Genomic DNA, 21,379 nt, shown 5'->3' on the forward strand with positions numbered 1-21,379 from the left:
CGTGGAGGCAATTTGTTTGTGGCCACCACGTACGGGATTAAGGCGTCTGGAAATAGATAGATAAACTATCATATTGGTTGCCATCACAAAAAAACGTATCTCTGCCTCATAGCAAAACATAGTATGATACTGTACATAACACATGAAGGCGTCTTATGAATATGAATTACATCAATATCTCTCTCCAGAAAAACATCACAAATACTGGTAACAAGTCTTCCAAATCTACTATTAACCCCTTAACCGCGGGGCGTCACTATCGTGACACTTGGGAGCAAGGGATCATACCGCGGGGCGTCGCTTTTGTGATTCTGTGTTATTTTGAATTCACCCGGTCTTCCAAGTGGGGGCTTGTATCATCTATCAGTACTGCCAATGTCCAACACTAGTCAGCACTCCTAATCTCATCTGTACTCCCATCCATTGTTGACAATTTAGCCATTTCTCCCCATTCTTGACTCCCCTCCCTACCCCCCCCCATTACCCTATCCTCTCGCCTGCCCGGCCGTGCTACGCTAAGTAAATCTTCCCTGGAATTTTTCACTGATTTCATCCATTGAAATAAGCCCTATGTCCTATTCTTATACCAAATAATATATACAAGAAAGAAATAAGGTAAGTGAGAGTGCCAAACACCTGGAATTGGCTAATTATCACCTGACAACACCTCACGTGCACTCGTTCGCTAATTTTCGCTGTTTTCTTCCCCTTGAAATATGCCCTATAATCTATTTTCGTAATAAATATACATGTAAGGAGGGAAGGGAGAAGCCTAAGTGATATTTACATTCACCTGGAACTACCTAATTTATAATGTATTGTCTAGATTTCCTGCCAATCATATCAGTGCTAAACAAAGATGTTTCAAGATCTAACATTGGTAGCTCTGAAAATATATCTCCTAAGTAGGCCTCTAATCTATTTTCGAAATAAATATACATGTAAGGAGGGAAGGGAGAAGCCTAAGTGATATTTACATTCACCTGGAACTACCAAATTTATAATGTATTGTCTAGATTTCCTGCCAATCATATCAGTGATAGACTTAGCTGTTTCAAGAAGTAATATTGGTAACCCTGAATAACCCCTTAGCAGGCCTCCACGCTAGCCCTCCGTTATCAGGTTACTCTCAACTTCCGAAGTGAGAGTACGTATGTTTCTTCTTGCTGACTTCAAGGCCTTTTTTCACCCCCATGCAAATGGCCCTGTGACCTTTACCACCTACTAAACCTCGTGTGGAAAGAGGTAAAGGGCTGACAATTGATAAAAGAGTGACTACGATCTTTCTATTGAGTAAAACAGTGCAAGTGGAATTGTAAATAATGTGTAAATAATGTGTAAACAGCAAGTGAAAGTAATGAATGTAAATATACGTGAACAATGGAAAACAGTTTTATAAGTTATTTCAAGTGACAGTGCACAACACAGTGTAAATAAAATAGAAATGTAAATAACGTAAATAAAATAGAGAACGTAAATAGAAATGTAAATGAGTAGTATTATAAGAATACGAGTATATACCCTAGGAGTAATGAAAGTGAAAGTTTCACTCTAGTATGTCTGAATGCTATGAGTTATGAGAGTGAAGATGAAAGTGACATTCACTCTCAATGCCAGTATACAGGACGAGAAAGTGAATGCTACGTATTTTACTGAAAGAAATTGAATCCCTACAGTGACAATAAACTACTACTACTGAAGGAAACTTATGAATAAAGACTGTAGATATATATAAGTGTTATATAGTAATAGAAATATAAAGTGTGAGGGGTTTTATGAATAATAAATGACAGACTACTAAGAGCGAACTAGTGCCAGTGCGACGATCAGACGCGCTCGTAATTTCCATTGCTTTCACAGTGTTTTTTTTTTTAGTATGGATCCCAAACTACTTGAAAATTGTAGAATAGTGTTTATAGTGTTTGTATCTGGCTGTGGTAATCATATTACGGGTTGTCGGGAAGTGTAAAGTGGAGACTTCGTTACCCTACTTCAGAGGTCTCCACAAGTCCTACGGTAACTGACGAAGGCTCAACAATCATTCCAGGAGAAAGCTGAAGGTATGTGCCATAAGCATATGTAATTTTATTATTCTAGGACTAATAACTGATTTTTGGCAAATATTTTTTGAGAGTCTGTCGGAGCCCAAATAACCCCGCGGCACACGCAAGTCATTGGTAAACAAGCCCGCAGTGTATGGGTTAATGACTATAAACTAGTGAGTCGTATAACTGCTTTACTTGTTTGACAATAATTATCTTACAAAATCCTACTAGTGGTAGATGGTGGTGACATCATCCATTCACCTGATGCAGAGCTGCCTATTTCTTCCCTTTCCCTTTATCATTCTTCTTTTCTGTCTGCCCTCATCTTATATCTTCCATCCTTCCTGTAACTTTTATTATTCCACTTTCCACTTCAAGTGGCTCTACATTGAGTGACAAACCTAATGTTTTCCTTTATCCCTGGAAACTACAATGATGGGTAGTAACCAAATACCCAAATAACACGGTGAAGTGGAGCCTAGTCTGATGCCCCTGTTAACTCAGTGGAGAGACACATATATGGTGTCCATCAAGGAACAAAACCTCCACACTCTTCCCCATGCCTCACTGTGGCAAGGTGCTGTCTGCTGCCAGGGAACACTGGTTCATAGCATGGGATGTCCCTACAAAGGCAGTTGCTTGCCTGCAACTGATGGGTCTGATGGCTAGACAGACTTGGATTACTCAACAACAACAGCAACAAAATACTGCTCACATCATTTTTATTTCAAGAATTTATAAAAATGAATTAATATTTAAGGCTTACCTAAACTCTTGAGTGAGATGTCCAGTACTTGCAAATTTATGTGAGACATATCTAGAAACACGCTGCCTCCCAACATCTTTCATGAGAGAATGGACAGTGTTGCGGCGCTGGAGGTTGCGACATATGGTGCGAGAATCCAGCTTAGTCTGTCCCAGAAGCCGTGCCATGTCTGACTGTGATACACCATTGGGACCAGCTTCCTCTACAATTCGATAAGCCTGCTGCAGCAGCCCTTCACGCCATACAATCTGCATTCAAACCATCAAGGTTCACATTTGCCTAAAGCCACAACTATAAAAATACTATAGTGCTTTTATTACATGAACTCCTTCTGCCCATGTAGGAAGTTTTTATTTTATTCTGACTGATGCCAAATAACTGTATTCAGTTTTGGTAAAATATCCATCAGCTGTAAAGGTAAGAAATGTCAAAATCTCCTTCAATACAGGTATGTCTTTTTTATACCTCATTCTGGCTAATGCTGGACAACTGTATCTAGCTCTGATAAGATATCCCTGAGCTAAATGGGTTACTGTTGTACTGCATACATCTTTAATCATTTTAACTGACAGACAGAGAATAAATTTTGCATATGTACAGAATGGAAAGTGAGATACCTCACTGAAAAATGAGAGGGAGGGAGAGGAAAGGGTAAGAAAAATCCCTGAAAAACATTTACCCTGCTCTGATCAAGGACACCTGGGAATGCCTCTTCATCATCGTCATCCTCAGCAACCTCATCCACTTTGCACACTTCCAGGGGATCAACAGCTGGGTTGATGAGCTCCATCACTCGCACCATCTTCTCTGCATCCTTCCCCTTGTAACGCCACTGAGACTGTGTTGCATCAGGGTAAGCACGTCGGTATGGTACACTTGTAAACTTGACGTATCTGACAAACATAAATATCGGAATATGGTAAGCTCCTGTTCTGACATTCATTTTGGTAAAAGCTGGCATTAAAGTAAAGAACACTACTTACTGATGCTCCATTCCTATCTAGTGCATACTACAGATCTACTCTGCCATAAGTTTAGAGTACCTGTTACCTGGAAAACATTGCGATAGTCTGGAATACATATGAGACATTGAGAACTGACACTTTAGGATACATAAGGTATCAGATGAAGCAAAATATAAGATATACCATTTATACATCCACTTACTCATTGTAGTACTGTTCTCAGGTGCCTGCCCATTCCTCTCTTCCTTCCTTCTTTCCCCTTCTGTCATTCTTTCCTTCATTCTTTCCTCCTTCTGTCTACAGGTGACTTTACACTGAGTGACAAGCCATACGGTTTCCTGTACACCAGGAAACCATTTACTGCAGTGGGTGGTAACCATATATCCAAAATATGATGCCTGGTGGATTAGTGGGTAATTAAGGGGCTCCAATTGGACTAAGCCAGTGTAGGTTTATATCCAAGGGGTGGTTGGGGTTTACTGCTCATGTAATGCCACTCAGGGATGAGTGAGGCTAGTCACGCTCAACTTAAATGTCAAGACCAACTTGCCTAGCCCCAGGCTCCTATGCTCCTTTTAGGGCACCATAGGATTGGTTGATGGATGGATGGATATATATCCATCCATCCATCCATCATCCAATCCTGTGTTTCCCCATGAGCAGCGTAGGAGCCCGGGGCTAGGCAGTTGGTCCTGACATTTAAGATGAGAGTGACCAACCTCACTCATCCCTGAGTGGCATTACATGAGCAATAAACCCCAACCACCCCTTGGATATAAACCTTAACCGGCTCAATCCGATTGGAGCACAATAATTACCCACTAAACCACCAGGTGCCAAAATTTGGTTATATGGTTACCACCCAGCGTAATAAATAGTTTCCTGGTGTACAGGAAACCATTTGGCTTGTCATTCAGTGTAGAGTCACCCACAGGCAGAAGGAAGAGGAAAGAATGAAGGAATGAAAGACAGAAGAGGGAATATATATATATATATATATATATATATATATATATATATATATATATATATATACTGTATATATTATGTACTATGGAATAATTACTGAGTTTGTACAGTACCTCTGGAACTCAGCACTCTTGAAGAGCTTCCTACAAGATGTCTCAGGCAGACCCATTTCTTTCTTTATCATAACGTATGGAGCACAATGATCTGGCTTGGTTTTCAACAACTCCACTGCACGCTGGATCATCATGATGAACTTGGATCGCCGCTCAACATAGAACCTTCATTGTTCAAATGTAAAAGTATTTAATAATCAGCTGGAATTTCCAAGTTCAATTAGGCAAATACAATAAAATAAAACTGAAACCATGCATCCTCTCAAGGAACCCCCCATACTGGAACTAGTAACAGCATCTGATATCTTGTATGGGCTGGAATCTTAACCAGGTGACAAAGCCAACAAATTATTTCCCAAACTCTGCTGGAAACTATTTGAAAAATGAAATCTCTGATGAGCAAAAAGACCTGTAATTGTACAAACATTTCAGTCTGGACTTTATTTTTAGCGAAGTTCCCTGACTAAGAGTACTGAGATGATTATATGGCTAGTTATATTTATTTGTTCTTGCTACCTCCAGATTATTTTATTACGGTTTTGGGATATCTGGAAAGTTAAACAGTTATATGGAGAGGGAAAATGGAAAATATGTATTTGGACTGAAGAGGATACGATGGTCAAACTAAATTAGCATCTATTAGTCAGCTTCACTGACTAGAATCTGGAGATGTAAATATTTGGGCCTCATGTTTCCATCACAGTATTATACAGGAAATATGAGCAACTTAAATAAAATGAGAGAAGGTCTTTAGAGACCTGGGGTTGTGGTTGTAATGGACCCTAACGAATAGTAGGTGGAGAAAAGATTTAGGAGGTAGAGACTAGAGAGAGAAATGAAATGAGGCAAAAGAGTTGGAAAATAGATGCAGACAAAACAAAAGTGATAATATCTAGGGCTGGTGGCAGTACTGACAAAGCAGAGGAAGAATGTCCATGTGCTGTTTGCCACAAGGGTGTGAGAAGTAATGCTATCTTGTGCAGTGTTTGTGACAGGTGGGTGCATAAGAGAGGCAGTGGTATTAAAGGTAAGATATGAAACACTGTAATGCTGATTTCATGTGTGCACTGTGGCAGGCAGAGCATGTAGAGATTGTCAGGCATGACAGGACTGATCTTGCTGATGAAAGTCTTGAATGTGTGGAGTTGTTTTATTTGGGGGACATGTTACGGTACGTGCTGGAGGTGGTGTTGGAGCTAGCTCTGTGGCTAGGGTAAGGAGTGGTTGTAGGAAGATCAGGGAGCTGTTGCCTCTCCTAACATTGACAGGGCACTCCCTTTGTGTTAAGGGATCTTTGTTGTGGCATGTGTTAGAAGTGGTATCGGTAATGCTGTATGGTAGTATGACCTGGACAGTAAAGGAAGAGAACATTTGTAGGCTCAAACGTACAGATATAACAATGATTTGATGGATGTGTAGTGCATCTTTGAATGCATGGCCTGGGAGGGCTGGAACTGTGACTGAAGAAGTAAGAGGAAGGATGGGACTTGAATGTGTTGGTGTTGTGATCAGTTGGGGTAGATTCAGATGGTCTGGGTATACTGAGAAGATGGATGACAACTGGGTGCAGAAGGTGAGAATTGTGAATGTTGGAGGTAGGGTTGTGGGAGGCAGACCAAAAATGACCTGTGATGAGGTCACTGAGTGTGACATCAGGGACAAAGGACTGAATAGGGAGGCTGCCAGAGATTAAGCAGTGTGGTGACCAAGGCTGACATATGCAAGCATATTGAAGCCTTTATAAAAGGCATGATATGATAACCAATTTCTACGATAAACAAAATTCCATAGCAATTAAATATTATCAAGAATACTTCACTTTACTGTATTATTTGACTTTAATATTCACTCTGACTCAATTATGAAGTGCCTGGTGGCTGTACAAGTAAAGATACTATTCACAACCAAAGTTCAAGGAAGTTTATAAATATGGTACATGTACCTGGCGAGGTGGAGAAGTGAGCCATTGTGAGTCTGTCCTCGGGCACCTTTTTGCTGATGAGGTTGCTTGATGATCAAATTCAGCTTCAGCAAACGCTTACGATGGTAGAACATTGATTTAGGGTTTTCTCCCATCAGTGCCAGGCTTACCTAGAAATATAAAATAAATAAGACTGAGCAGCAATCATCATCATCTTCAGAGCCTTTCTCCCTCTTAACCTTTCCACCTCAGAGGTGTTTTCTTGGCTGGATGTCCCACACAAGGGGGTTTTGAGATATTTAAAGAGAATTTTTTTTATCAAATACTCCACACCAAATAACTGACCATAATCTCTGAGTAAATTAATGTTTATTATAATGTTCAAAAAAAAAAAAAAAAAAGTATCTGATCTGAGAGCTGTCAAAAATTGTGATGTTAGAGCTCCTCCATTGCCAGATGTATGTTTCATCCATTCATTGCCAGACGCCATAATCCCACACGGGATGTATGTCATTCAGCATAATGATAAAGCTCTCCTTTTTTTTTTTTTTTTTTTTTTTTTTTTCCCAGTTTGCATTTTTACACACTGTAAGCAAAATGGAAGTTTTTTACATGTGCACAGACCTGAAAAAATTCTGTATAAAAACAAAATATTGCCGCGGCAGCAGAAACATCTGAAACCACACGCTTTGATAAACTTCTGGTACCTGATGAAATAAAAGACAGTAAAATAGTGCTCTGTGATGGCAACACCTCAGTATTGCCATCTGCTGACATGTGAACAATTATTGGGCCCCCAGTACAGGCACATAAATGTAAAAAGTCCAGAACACGTATACGTGCCAACCGATGGCTACAGAGTTAAAAACTCCCAAACAGGGGATGGCCATGACAGAACAACATCCATTTTACTTTATCCTCACATAACTGTCCCACTGTTTCAAACACTCCTCTTTTTCCTCCTTCCTTTTCACAAATATACTGGTCCACTGTCTTCCTCCATACCACAAAGGTCTGCCTCAACCAACATTATCCTGAATATCACTTTCAAACATTTTCTTTGGGACCCTATCTATTTGTATTCTTTATATGTACTCATACAATCTCAATATATTTTCATCCACTCAATAGTTAATTGCACCTTTCTCTCCCCTACCCCCCTTTTTCCATTCCAAAATACTTATAAATTTCTCTGTGTATTACACCACCCACAATGCTTATGCCAGCAGGTGTTCTAAGTAGGCCTAAGATTCTTTCTATGGCCTGCAATCTAGAAAGTTCTTTATCTTTCACTGCCCAGGTTTCATTCCTTTACATAAGTGTCAACAGGAAAACACTCAAGCAAGATTTTCTTAACCTACATATTTGCCATCCTACCCATTAAAATACAACCAAGTTCTCCAATCACTCATCCACCTGAAGTGAACTCTCCTTAACCCCACACTCCAATTTGCCATATTTACACAACACAGCTCCTAGAAATTTAAAACTATCAACCTCCTCAAGTATTTCACCTCCCGTCTGTACCCTACAATTTACTATGCTTCCTCTCTCCCTGTCTTATACTACTTTCCAACATATATTGTATCATATTCTGTTCTTTAACATATTATTGCTGCATTTGCTTTTCTTCAAATGCATATTCCATTTTCTTGTGCAAACTCTATTACACTCATGTAATTCCTTCTGCAAATAATCCTCTGCCATCAAACAGCATTATCCGCATACAGGCATGTTAACTGTTTCCATACATTACCATTCAACTTCAGTTTCACTCCAATACCTGCTCTCCTCACTTTCAACTCCCTAACTATCGTCCTGTCTCGGCTACCTCCCTTTCCTTGGGGGAAGCAGCCTAGGTATATAGATATAGATAGAACTAACCATCAGTACACAGTACTGTACATAACTTACATAACTGAACAACCAAAGAAATATAAAACACCCATCTTACACCTACCGCATACTGATATGCTATAAATATGAAAGTATCCTAAAACTGTGTAGTAGAAGAAGGAGGTTACTGCACACCTTTACATACTGGTATTATATGATCTTGGCTGTGACCTGGAGGATCACAATGATCTTTATTTGTACAGTACTTTTGAGGTGGGAAAAAATGAGAGATTAAGCAATTCATGCAGCTACCATGGATGAAAAAACAGAACAGATAAATACATAGTGAATATAGTCTTCCTAACTCTACCTTGCCCTGAGTGATTTCTCCCATGCGGCGAGAGCGCCCAATGCGTTCCAACATCACATACTGTAGAAGGGACAGGTCGTAAAACTTGTCAATACAGGTGGAAATGCAGAGGGCCTTGTTGCGTAGCTGCTGTGTTGCAACCAGCACCAGCTTCTGACCATACCTGCAAAACAAATAGATTAAAAGAATAAATCACTAATGGACGAAATGAAATGGACACACTATAATATACAGTACCATAATTAAATATGTCATGATTCAAGTAGTAAGAGGCTGGATATCAGGTACTATCACTGGGAGCAAGTCATCATCATCATCATCCAGACCCTAAGGCAGGGTGAGGAGTAGCAATGTCCAGACAGCCTAAGTCTGCCCAGCCCAATGGGCCACACTTCCTTTCATTTACAATACGACAACATCTGCCAATGATGTGAAAATACATCGAACTCAGGACTTACTTCTCATTGATTTCTTCAAGTGACATGGCAGCAGCAGTTAGAGTGACATCTTTACGGTCATTATAAGTTTGGCAGGATCCTCGTACTCCAGCACTAGGGTCATCTACAGGATGGATTGGGTAGAGGTCAGGAGGTTCCTCCTCTGGTTCCAGAACAATGCCAAGTTCAGGATCCATGTGCTCATATCTATTTGGCAGATATAAAGGGTGACAGAAAATAATAAGATATACCATAACAACAAAGAAATACAGCTGTTGACAATTTGGCCTTAAAGTGCTTAAACTAAAGATTTAATCAAAGGTAAGATAAGGTATCAAAATGCACTGGACAAAAAAAAGCAGGCAAACAAATGGCTCATTATCTATTATCGGATCCTTTATTGCCCCATCACGAATATAAGGGCTCGGGGATAGACTACCCACTCCAGATATTAATTTAAGACATGAGTAGCTAGTTGCTCGTCCTTGAGGAGTATTATGCAAGCAATAAACCCCAACCATTTCTCTGTATTGACGTTGGATGCAGCTCACAAGGGCTATTTTGTAACAAATCCCTGCCTCATTGCTGATATCCAACAGGGCTTCAAAGAAGCACTCCTCATCCATCTCACCATACTCACCTCCACTGTCTCCAACCTTCCTACATCCTCATCCTTTACTCGCCATGTTTTGTTGCCATACAACATTATGCTTTTCACAGAAGTAGCATATACCTTCCCATCTGTATGAAGCGAGAGTCCTCTCCTGGTTGGAAAGGGCAGCAATTCTCTGAATGTTTCTCAAATATTATAATAATGCTACAGTATGTTACCAATACAGCACTTTAATCCTCATATAAGAATTACCGGTATTACCTAAATTACATTTATAGTTACCAAGTACTGAACAGTAATAATTTCATTTTATTTTAAAAAATGCAGACAAATGCAAACAGCAATCCTACAAAAAAAAAAAAATGACAGCTTTGCTTACGGCTAAGTTCAACAACTGTGCTATATTGCAGTTATTGCTTGATAAAGATGAAAATAATTTTTTTGGCACTGTACAGTGCAACAAAACTGTGCACAATTTACATACCTGTTGAAGATAACAAGCTTGTCTCTTGGTGTAGGAAGTTTGTACATCAGTATTTCTTCATCCTTGGATATGAGAGACCAGAGAAAGGCCTTGCTGTTGTCATCCAAGCACATGTTGGCCTCAAAGTTAGGTCTGTGTTTCAGTCTCACCCATAGTCCTACAAATCATAATCATCTGATATACTTTGCAAGGGGGACAATGAATCCATAAAAATGTGTAAGTATTTAGCGAAAATGCTGAAATTCACTTTTTTTTTTTCTTTTTTTCTTTTTTTTTAAATTCAGAAGTACAAGTTTGCATCGGGGATTCTGGTAAACAGCAAAGTCTTACAATATCCTATCTAATGAATGACAACGATGTACTTAACTGGCAATTATCAGAATGCATCACAAAAAAATAATAATAAAGCCAAACTTATAACTATGTGTGCTAGCTACATGTACAGAAAATTGTGGCAACAGCAAATACAAGAGAAGTGAGAGAGTTTAGAAAAAAGGCGAGGAAAGCATGCCTGTGCGTCCTCTTACATGACTTTTGGGACAGGAAAACTCCATAGAAAAGTACGGTAATTTGCTGAACTTACACGGAAAATAAACTGGGCTCAGATCCCTCCAGAGCATAACTCAAAAAAAAAAAAAGGACCAAAGGATACAGCATATTTAACGCTGTATTTTGAGCATGCTAGAAACAATGCTGTATTACGCACAATAGTACAGGAGAAAGATTTAAGAGAGAAAAAAAAAGGGGGGATAGTGGTAGGTGGTGGTGACCATCATCCACTCACTTGATGTAGTGCTGCCTACTTCTTCCTTAGCCTTTATCATTCTTTTTCTATGCCTCCCCTTCTCTCTTCCTACTTCTCCCATCTTTCCTGTCACCTCTTATTGCTTTTCTTTCCTTTACAGGTGGTTTTACACTGAGTGACAAGCCAAATGGTTTCCTGTAAGCCAAGAAACCATTTACAACACTGGGTGGTAACCATATAGCCAAAACATACGTGCTCCCTACATGTCAACAAGTAAGTTGGTGGAGGGTTAGTGCCCCTCCCTGTAAAACAAATAACTCAAAGTCAAATGGCCACCCCTTATGGGATTACGGCATCTGGCAATGGACAGACAGATAGAAGAAAATAATTCAATTACATGTTGCAAATAAGGGTGAAAAGTGTCAGCTGGATTTTTCCTGACATAGCCTAAACTGTGTAAGATGGGATCACCAGTTGCTAGAGAGGAAAAGCAGTAGCTAACAATTAGGCAATCACTTAACCCGAGGCGTCCCGTCGACGTATGGGTACGTTGCAACATTTTGCATTTGCCAGTCCCGTCGACGAACTGGTACGTCGCGTAATTGCAAGGTTCGTAATTTGCACAGTTTTCAATTTTCGCGCGTGATTTTTCGTACGTATACACGGGACACCTTCCTCTATTCCTCTACAAGATGCCAAGCAGGGACAATGCCTTACACCGCATAACCTCCCCCCCCCCGGCACCCCATTGTCTCGGCAATTCACCTGTTACCAGTGACCTGGCCAATAAAGACATTCAGGGCCACAGTGATTCCCCAATTGATGACAATGTGGAGGACAAAGTTTACATAGCATTAGAGGAAGAAACAGTCAGAAATGATGATCAGGTAATGTGGCAAAAAAAAGGTCAGGTATGGTGATGAGTTAGTGAGTGAAACAATGCTTATAATGCCTATATTACTGTTTGAAAACCAATATACTCTCGTACTACATATAAATTCGTACCAAGTAAATATATAAATACCGTTTATGAGTGGTGTGAAATAGTTACCCTCTCATAGAACCTGTTTTCTTTGGTGCCAGCCTGTTAGAAGGTATGGAGATACTGCTACCTGGATCGAGTATTTTAAACCTCAGGTGAGCGAGTTCTCTATGAATTTTCGATGTTTCTCACCAAAGGTGGATGTTTTAGCCAAAAATATTTTTTTTCGAAAATACCTCGGGATTGGGGGGTGTCGGAGGTGCGAAATAGCTCGGGACGTGACGGGTTAAGAGAATCACACATGCGAAGGCAGATTCTGGTATAGGCTAAAACTGATACTTTGATTTTTTTAAATATGAGTGTATAGTCAACAGGAAAAAAATAAAATCACTCTCAGGGTGGCCTTCTGCAATCACCCAAGGGTAGACCAACTAACCTCATGTTACAATATAACTGAATCACTGTTATATGGTACTGGTAATCCCAGTATACTATTGTTCATTCATATTAACCTGGCCCAGATTATCGTCTTGTTGCAATTTATTTCAGGTAGGCTAGCTCAGAGGAAGAAAAAGACAATGTTATGGTTCAACCTTCTTTCCCTTGCCGTACTTCGTGATTAGCATTGTATTCTGGCATTAACCTCTTACAATACCTAAGCATTCATGAAGGAGATATGGTAATTTTGGGCCAAGCTAAAGTGAACAGAGTATAGCAGATGCATAAATGATAGTTATTTTTAACATACCCATCAATACAGGTTTAAGAGTATAGCAGATGCATAAATAATAGTTATATTTAACATACCCATCAATACAGGTTTAAGTAAAATGGGGTACCGTACCTGTTCCAAGAAAAGTTGCATTTTGTAATTAAACTACCAAACAGTGTACAGTACTGTACTGTATATTATGAACAGCTAGCTAACTAAGGAATCATAATGCACAATATAAAAAACAATTTACATTTCTGATTACAAGCACCATCAAATTAGCTAGGATTTAAACAGGTTCACTCTTACCCTCTATGGTAATTCCATCTAATCCCTCGAGAGCAATTTCATCTTCCAGGTCCAAGATGTAGTTTAAGCCGGTCATTGTCACAGTTTCAACTTCAGTACTGCCTGGGCATCAGCCAAACCTGTAGTTATTTTGAAACTGATATTATCATATATACCAGAAAATTACCATACTGGAAATCACTTAAATTGATATGGCATAATGTCCTTGTGTTATGAGTGCACAATTTCTCCCAACAAAATTAAAGTTAGACCACACCACTTCAGAAAATGTCCCTGTGTTACGAGTGCACAATATCTCCCAGAAAAAAAATCAGCCTTTGTTTCTGGAATATATACCATGGCCAGTCTGCAATTCTTACACTGTCATGGTGTTTTATCTAGTGAAATGGCCAAAGTGACGAAGAGCACACGTGTTTGGGAAGGTAGAGCAGTTCCCATCCCTGGATATGGCGAGGTGGCTTAACAGGCCAAAACAGCACCTTTTCCCTAGGGCAAGAGGTTTTTGTAGTTAGATCACATTTGAGGTGGTATGCACATTAAAAGACTGAGTGGTTTTCATGGTTAGGTTTAGTGTGGTCTGGATGGTTAATATATGGAGCAGTCAGGTAAACTACTTGCTTTTCAGGTGGTTTTTCATGAATTTCGCTTCGATTTTTGTGCTGGGTAAAATGAGGTAATTTCACTGTAAGCAATTTGTTTTTGCTAAAGACAAACCACCACATATGGAATACTGAAATTTTTATTGCTCTATCACAGGGGCTGTCTCATGACACGTGAAAATCTCCCAACACAAAGTTCTGAAACGTGGAAAAAATTTGTAAATTCATATAAGATGCTATTATCCATTTGCGATTGTGTGTTTTGGGGTTCAAAATACTTCAGATAAGGAGATCTTAAGATTGGCAAGGGTTAAAATCTGATATTCCCCAGATGTCTGGAACTAAGATAATACCACTGATTAACTCCTTCCCCCTCTAGAGGTCATTAATAACCCCAGGGGTCATTTGCAAAGGAAGTCATAGAAGAAAAGTGGTAGCAAATTCTGAGATGTAGCCAGAAAGCACAATAAAGGTACGCTTTATTTCAAGCTGTAGAAGAATCTTACAAGTTTTTTTTCCTTCCTAATAAACTGTTATATTTTTCTTATTATTTCTGGAGTGGTAAATAAAGTATCATGTGAAATTTGTCTCCCTCGTTGTTTCTAGCTATGTTCCACCGTGTTAACTCATTTGATTTATCAAGAGTAATGGTGGAAAAGGACTGTCCTGACCTAAGTGTTTAACTGAACCTAACCTGGCTTCATTGTACCTAATAATTCAACTTCATCAATCCTAACCTAACCTAACCTAGCATCCAGTTGGAAAACTGGGAAACGAAATCCACCTTTCGGTATGGAGTAAATTTCTTCCTTTATGTTGCAAACAAACAACCATAGGTACAGCATAAGGAATGTGATGATAAAAAGTGGGAAATTTTGGGACCCTAAAAAGTCAGAAATATGCAGAAAACGAACTGGAGGAATATGAATTGAACTGGAAAGGTTCTTCTACTGCTTCAAGAAGAGCACACCTTTACTGAAAACACCTCAAAACACTTGAATTCTAGCTGTGGTTTCAGCTAAATATTATCCTTCATAGCAAACACATAAAGCACACCTAACAGAAACAAGCATAGGCTAACTCATACTAAAGGTCTCCAAAGGACAGGATTTTCTATATATTGTCAACTCGATTTAAAAAAAAAATCCTGAGTCTGAACTACATTACCGAAAAATGTCACCAGTTATCACTTTTAACTTAGACCTAAACCATAATGCTTTCGCCACGAACTTTACTGTATAGGTCTTATAACTAATTTACCATGAAGGTCAGAGTTGAAGATACTAGTAGCTCCCTCAGATAATACAAAAACACTGAGTTATGTAACCTATAATAATAATCAAACATTAATAACAATTACCCAAAAGTTACAGATATTCCGCTCACCACTCCACGTATTCCCCAGAATCTATGTTTGTAAACACTGGCACACTAAACATGGCTCGTGTAAAGAATCATTTTTTACATTGATTTAAGCAGGAATTTAGAACCAATTAGAACTAGTATAATGCCAGGATATTCAATTTGTAACTTAGTTTGTCTTGTGGTAAGATTTCTCCATGGATCCATCTGAATAATTATTGCAGAATAATTCCTACTCTGTTCGGAAAAAGTACAAATGATAACCAAAACATACTCGAATGTACTCAAAATCATAGTTGTGAGGGGAGCAAAGCCTTTGCATCGGTACTCCCTTTCTTCTTATTTTTTTTTTTTTACTTCTACTTCTTCTGCGGTACTTTGTGGTCTGGGTTTTCTTCAATAATATACCAATCATCTGGTTTTCACTATAAAGCTGGTTTTATGCCCTATTTTTTCATAGTACCCCTCCCTGTAAAACAATTAACTCTAAGCCCTTGGCCACCCTGTTTGGGATACATGGCGTCTGGCAACGAATGAAATGAATGAATGTTTCCCCTCTCAGTTCCATTATCTTTTGCCCTCTCTTTCTCCATATCTTGTTCAATCCTTCCTTTTTTGCTTCCATATTTTCGGTAATAAACAGAAATTTCCTAAAATCCTGAATAGTTTTGCTGAGGGCATCTCAACACCCGCAGAAGGAGCCTACGGAGGGGCAAACTGAGCACGACCTGATTCCGGACGACAGGGACACAAGTCCGCCCTGGCCGCTCTCCCCTATGACCCGGAACTCGCCTGCCGCCACCATAGAAGAAAAAAGAGACTACCTTCCGGGCGAGCCGACCACCGACAGGATTGGGGTGGAGCTATTACTCTGGCTCCAGGTAGCACCCCTGAGACGGCCGGCAGCCGCTCAACCCTCCTACAGGAGACGGTTTGCAGCCGCTCTGGAGGTAAACAGGAGATGGCCGGTAGCCGCTCCCGCCTTCGTCAGGAGACGGCCAGAAGCCGCTCTGAAGGTGCCCACCGTGCCCTACAAGAGACGGCTGGTAGCTGCTCGACCCTCCTACAGGAGACAGCCGGTAGCCACTCCAGAGGCAATCAGGAGACGGCTGGTAGCCGCTTCTGCCTTTGTCAGGAGACGGCCAGTAGCCGCTCTGAAGGTGCCCTAGAGACGGCCGGTAGCCGCTCTGAAGGTGCCCTAGAGACAGCCGGTAGCCGCTCGACTCTCCTACAGGAAACGGCCGGTAGCTGCTCCGAAGATAATCAAGAGACAGCCTGTAGCCACTCCCGTCTTCATCAGGAGATGGCTGGCAGCCGCTCCGAAGGTGCCCTTGAGTCGGCATGTAGCCGCTCCCCCACACAGGCCATGGCCAGTAGCCGGGCCTTTGCGACGGCCGGTAGCTGCGCCCTAAGAAGGACACGGCCAGTAGCCAGGCCATACGAGAGGAGACGGCCGGTAGCTGCTCCTCCATCAGGTGCCGCCTCCCCTCCACGAGACTACTACCCAGAGGGAGGTCCCAGCCTGGAGGACTGCAGGAGAGGCCCTGTGACCACCACCGGGCTCTTCTCTCTACAGCTGGTCCCTGAGAGGCCTCGCCTGATGGACCCAGACGGAGGCCAACGCCGCAACCCGCTCCTGACGACGTCACCGACCACCGGAGACCGCAGCCCACAGGACCTAGAGACTGCCCCCAGGACCCCTGGACAGGACATCCCCACACCTCAACGCCGGAGACCCTCGTCCTCTGTCAGGCGCCTAAGCGAACGATTCAGGCAGCTGTTCGGCCCCAGTCCGGAGGGCCAAACTCCAGCCCCGAGCCCTAAGAGCGTGGGGCCCTTCGCCACCCACAGCCCCGGACGAGAGAGGACGCCTCTACGAGTGATCCCGTGGCCCCTAAATACGGAGGCCCCCGGCAGAACCCCATCAGTAGTCAGGCTGAGCTGTTCCCGCCGCCCTTGTAACTGACCGCCAACACGCCCAGTCCCGATAGTGAACGACAGTGAAAGCACAGTGAAAGTGATATAGTGAAGCGAAGGCGAGTAAAACCTGTCAGTGTTAATGTAAAAGAAAGGTGGAATAGGTAAGGTAACTGTGAGACAGTGCACACGGCCGAGCAAAGAATAAAGTGTCTGTCTGAGTGAACGTAATCCCATCACAGTGGCTTAGCCTCATGCTAAGATCAATCAGAGGCTCCTAGAACCAAAGTAATAATCAACAGCGTAACAGACAAACGGAGTAGACAGCCCAACAATGATAACAGTGCCTCGGCCCCAGTGAATGAAACTCCATCTAACAGATAAAATTTAGAATTCCCACGAGTGACAGTGCTTGATTTCTCTGCCCTAGGACTCTTGATCTTAGTTAACATACTATTCACTCTTGCCTGACCTTGTCCCAATTAGTAGGCCTATCCTGAGTGATACTGCTACCCACGACCTAGACATAAGTTTTATAATCGTCCAGAATAATTACTCTTGTGACATCTACCTGTTCCATTTGTAGAATTTAGCAATACACGTGTAAGGTTCTTGCCTTGAGTTTTTGTGTCCTGCCTCTCTCTTATTTGTCTAAGCTCCGGTCTAGAATGAGAACCCAGCTACACACTAGACGTTACAGGGAAGGGAAGCCGACCCTAAAACACCTAGCATTACAATTCCCAATAATGTCTTCTATATTTTCTCCATATGGTTGTTGTACTTCAATAATAGCTTTCCATTCTTCACTATACATTGGGCAAAATAATAATAGGTGTTCCATGTTCTCCACTGGTGCCTAGCACAGGTCACACCCTATATTTTCTCCTGTATGTCGTCTTCTTGTGTTTAGCGGTAAACTGTTTGTCCTGGCCCTGAAGAGAATAACTGAGGAGAATCTATATGTCATATAATTTTATGTCCTCCTCTTTTATCTCACTTTTCCATTTTTTATACATAACTAAACTATTTTTGCGTTCCACCTCTTCCATCCATTTATGTGTGTCCCACTGTCTTAGCTTTGACCATCTCCCTCGTCATTCCTCTTAATTCCGTCTCTGTCATACCTGTTTCTCTCAGATACTCCCCTGCTTTCTTCCACCACTTAGAGTTTATTTCTTTCAAGTTGGCCAGTATCCCTTTCATTATTTCTTTTTCTCCAATCATTATATTTCTAATATACTGCATCTTTCCAGTCATAATCCTTGTTTTCATGGAGGATGACCCTATTTCTCCTATTAGTGATGCTGCAGCTGTCCAATTTATTTCTTCTAAGATCTTCCTGTGCACACTGTTTTCTACTGTCTGCAGTTTACTCATCTCAGCTTCCGTTATGTTTACAGTATCCACTCCGTATAGTATGGAAGGCAGGGCAACAGTTTTCCAGAAGGTCTTACCTATTAATACTTTGTTACAACTTTTTTCTATTATGGAGTATGTTAAATTTGCCAACTTTTGTGCTTTCTGAATCATCATAGTTTTCTGGGACTTGCTCGTATTGTCTACCGATATTCCCAAGTATTTCATGTTGTTTACTAATTTTCTATCTATCTATTGCCAGACGCCATAATCCCGTAAGGGGTGGCCATTTGACACTTGAGTTATTTGATTTACGGGGAAGGGCACTAACCCTCCACCAATCCATTTGTTGGCACGTAGGGAGCACGTATGGTTTGGTTATATGGTTACCACCCAGCGTTGTAAATGGTTTCGTGACTTTTTTTTTTTTTTTAATGCGAGGAAGAAGGAACCAAAGGCCATGAGCCCGCAGTAACAGTTCCCTCCAAGAGAAAAACAAAATACAATATAGAGCCAAATTCAAGATCCGATCATTTTGAGATGCCTGGACACACTGCGTTTGAAAGACTGGAGATCATAGGCAGCAGGAAATACAGACAGAGGGAGACAGTTCCAGAGCTGACCTGTTGCATAAATGAAAGACTGGGAGTAACGGTTAACTCTTGCATTAGAGAGTTGGACAGAAAAAGGATGAGAGTTTGCTACCAGACGGGTGCTACGCGCCCGTCGTAGAGGTGGAGGAATGCAGGCAGACAGTTCAGAGGAGCAGTGACCATTAAAGTAGCGACAGAAAAGAGATAAAGATGCAACAGTGCGGCGAAGAGACAGAGGTTGAAGGGAGTCAGTAAGAGGAGGAGAGTTAATGAGACGAAAAGCCTTTGACTCCACCCTATTGAGAAGAGCTGTATGTGGGGAGCCTCCCCACACATGAGAGTTGTACTCCACACAGGGGCGGATAAAACCCCTGTATAGAGTCAACAATTGCGCAGGGGTAAAGAAAGAGCGGAGTCGGCTTAGCACACCCAATCTCTTGGAAGCAGATTTTACAAGAGATGTAATATGATCTTTCCAAGATAAGTCCCGAGTAAATGAAACCCCAAGCATGTTTAAGGATGATGCAGGATTAAGCTGAATATTATTAAACATTAGTGGGTATACCTGTGGAAGATTTTGTCGGGTTGATAGGTGTAAGAACTGAGTCTTAGATGCATTAAAGACAACCATATTATTTTTACCCCAGTCAGAGATACGAGCCAAGTCAGACATTAGGTGTGCCATAGCCTCATCCCTTGTTTGTTGAAGTAACTGTTGAGATGGGCGTTGCGGGAACCGAATGGAAAGGTGAAGGGTGGAGTCATCAGCGTATGAGTGGATAGGGTTAGATGTACAGCTTAGAAGATCATTGATGAATAAAAGGAAGAGAGTTGGTGATAGGACAGAGCCCTGAGGAACACCACTGTTGATAGATCTAGGAGAAGAACGATGGCCGTCTACAACAGCGGCTATAGAACGACCAGAAAGGAAGCTAGCGATGAAGGCACAGATAGAAGGATAGAAACCGTAGGAGGGCAGTTTGGAAATTAAAGATTTATGCCAGACTCGATCGAAAGCCTTTGAGATGTCAAGTGCAATGGCAAAGCTTTCGCCAAAGTTCCGAAAGGAGGATGACCAGGAGTCTGAAAGGTAGGTGAGAAGATCGCCAGTGGAGCGTCCCTGACGGAACCCATACTGACGATCGGAAAGAAGGTTGTAATAGGAAAGATGCCTTAAAATTTTTCTATTAAGAATTGACTCGAAAACTTTTGAAATACAGGACGTTAAAGCAATTGGACGATAGTTGGAGGGTTGGGAGTGGTCACCCTTCTTTGGGACTGGCTGAATGAGAGCAAACTTCCAGCAAGAAGGAAAGGTACAAGTTGACAGACAAAGACGAAAGAGTTTGCCTAGGCAGGGTGTAAGCACAGAAGCACAGCTCTTGAGAACAACAGGAGGGACCCCATCAGGCCCATATGCCTTGTTAGTACTGAGGCCAGTGATGGCAGAAAATACATCAACTGAAGAAATTTTAATGTCAGCCATGAGGAAGTCAGAGGGGGGAAGTGATGGAGGAACAGCACCGGAATCGTCTAAGGTAGAATTGGAGGAGAAAGTCTGTGCGAAGAGATCTGCTTTATCAGTAGAAGAAATAGCTACAGAACCATCAGAGTAGAAAAGAGGAGGGAAGGATGATGAGGTAAAGTTGTTAGAAAGATTTTTGGCAAGATGCCAGAAGGAGCGGGAAGAATTCGAGTTGGAGAGTTGAGAGCATTTAGTATGGATGAAATTATTTTTAGTAGAGCGAAGAACAGACTTAGCACGATTCCGGGCAGAAACGTAAAGATGATGTGATTCAGGGGTGGGTTGGCTCCGGTACCTTTTGTAGGCCCTCTCCTTGTTGCGGACAGCATTAGAACAAGCGTGATTAAACCAAGGCTTTCTTGCGTTAGTCAAAGGATATGAGAAAGGAATGTATGCTTCCATGCCCGAGAGAATAACCTCCGTAATGCGCAAGGCACACTCAGATGGCTCACGGCCATGGAAGCAATAATCATTCCAGGGAAAATCAAAGAAGTACTGCCTGAGGGCCTCCCAGTCTGCGGCTCCAAAATGCCACAGACGACGTTTCCCTGGAGGGTCCACAGGCCGTACCGGAGTGATAGGACAGGTTAAGGTAATAAGATTGTGATCGGAGGAGCCCAACGGAGAGAAAAGATTAACAGAGTAAGCAGAAGGATTAGTTGTGAGGAAGAGGTCAAGTATGTTGGAGCTCTCTCCAAGGCGGTCAGGGATATGGGTAGGGTGCTGTACAAGCTGCTCTAGGTCATTAAGGATAGAAAAG

General features: G+C 41.5%; 1 protein-coding gene across 1 annotated transcript in view; it reads right to left on the minus strand.

Moving 5' to 3' along the window:
- Positions 1 to 13,343, minus strand: part of LOC145407675 (general transcription factor 3C polypeptide 1) — a 77,381-nt gene extending 64,038 nt beyond the window's left edge. The window contains exons 1-8 of the mRNA XM_080278543.1: positions 13,268 to 13,343; positions 10,520 to 10,676; positions 9,444 to 9,629; positions 8,986 to 9,148; positions 6,801 to 6,949; positions 4,859 to 5,023; positions 3,491 to 3,704; positions 2,812 to 3,059 (exon numbers count right to left, since the gene is read on the minus strand). Of these exons, the coding sequence (XP_080134669.1) occupies positions 2,812 to 3,059; positions 3,491 to 3,704; positions 4,859 to 5,023; positions 6,801 to 6,949; positions 8,986 to 9,148; positions 9,444 to 9,629; positions 10,520 to 10,676; positions 13,268 to 13,343 (1,358 nt within the window). The remainder of the gene's footprint in view (positions 1 to 2,811; positions 3,060 to 3,490; positions 3,705 to 4,858; positions 5,024 to 6,800; positions 6,950 to 8,985; positions 9,149 to 9,443; positions 9,630 to 10,519; positions 10,677 to 13,267) is intronic.
- Between the last annotated feature and the right edge of the window lie 8,036 nt (positions 13,344 to 21,379).

The sequence above is a fragment of the Coenobita brevimanus genome, chromosome 74 (genome assembly GCF_032717465.1).
Source record: "Coenobita brevimanus isolate Jiangsu-jjx chromosome 74, ASM3271746v2, whole genome shotgun sequence".
In the NCBI taxonomy this organism is placed as follows: Eukaryota; Metazoa; Arthropoda; class Malacostraca; order Decapoda; family Coenobitidae; genus Coenobita; species Coenobita brevimanus.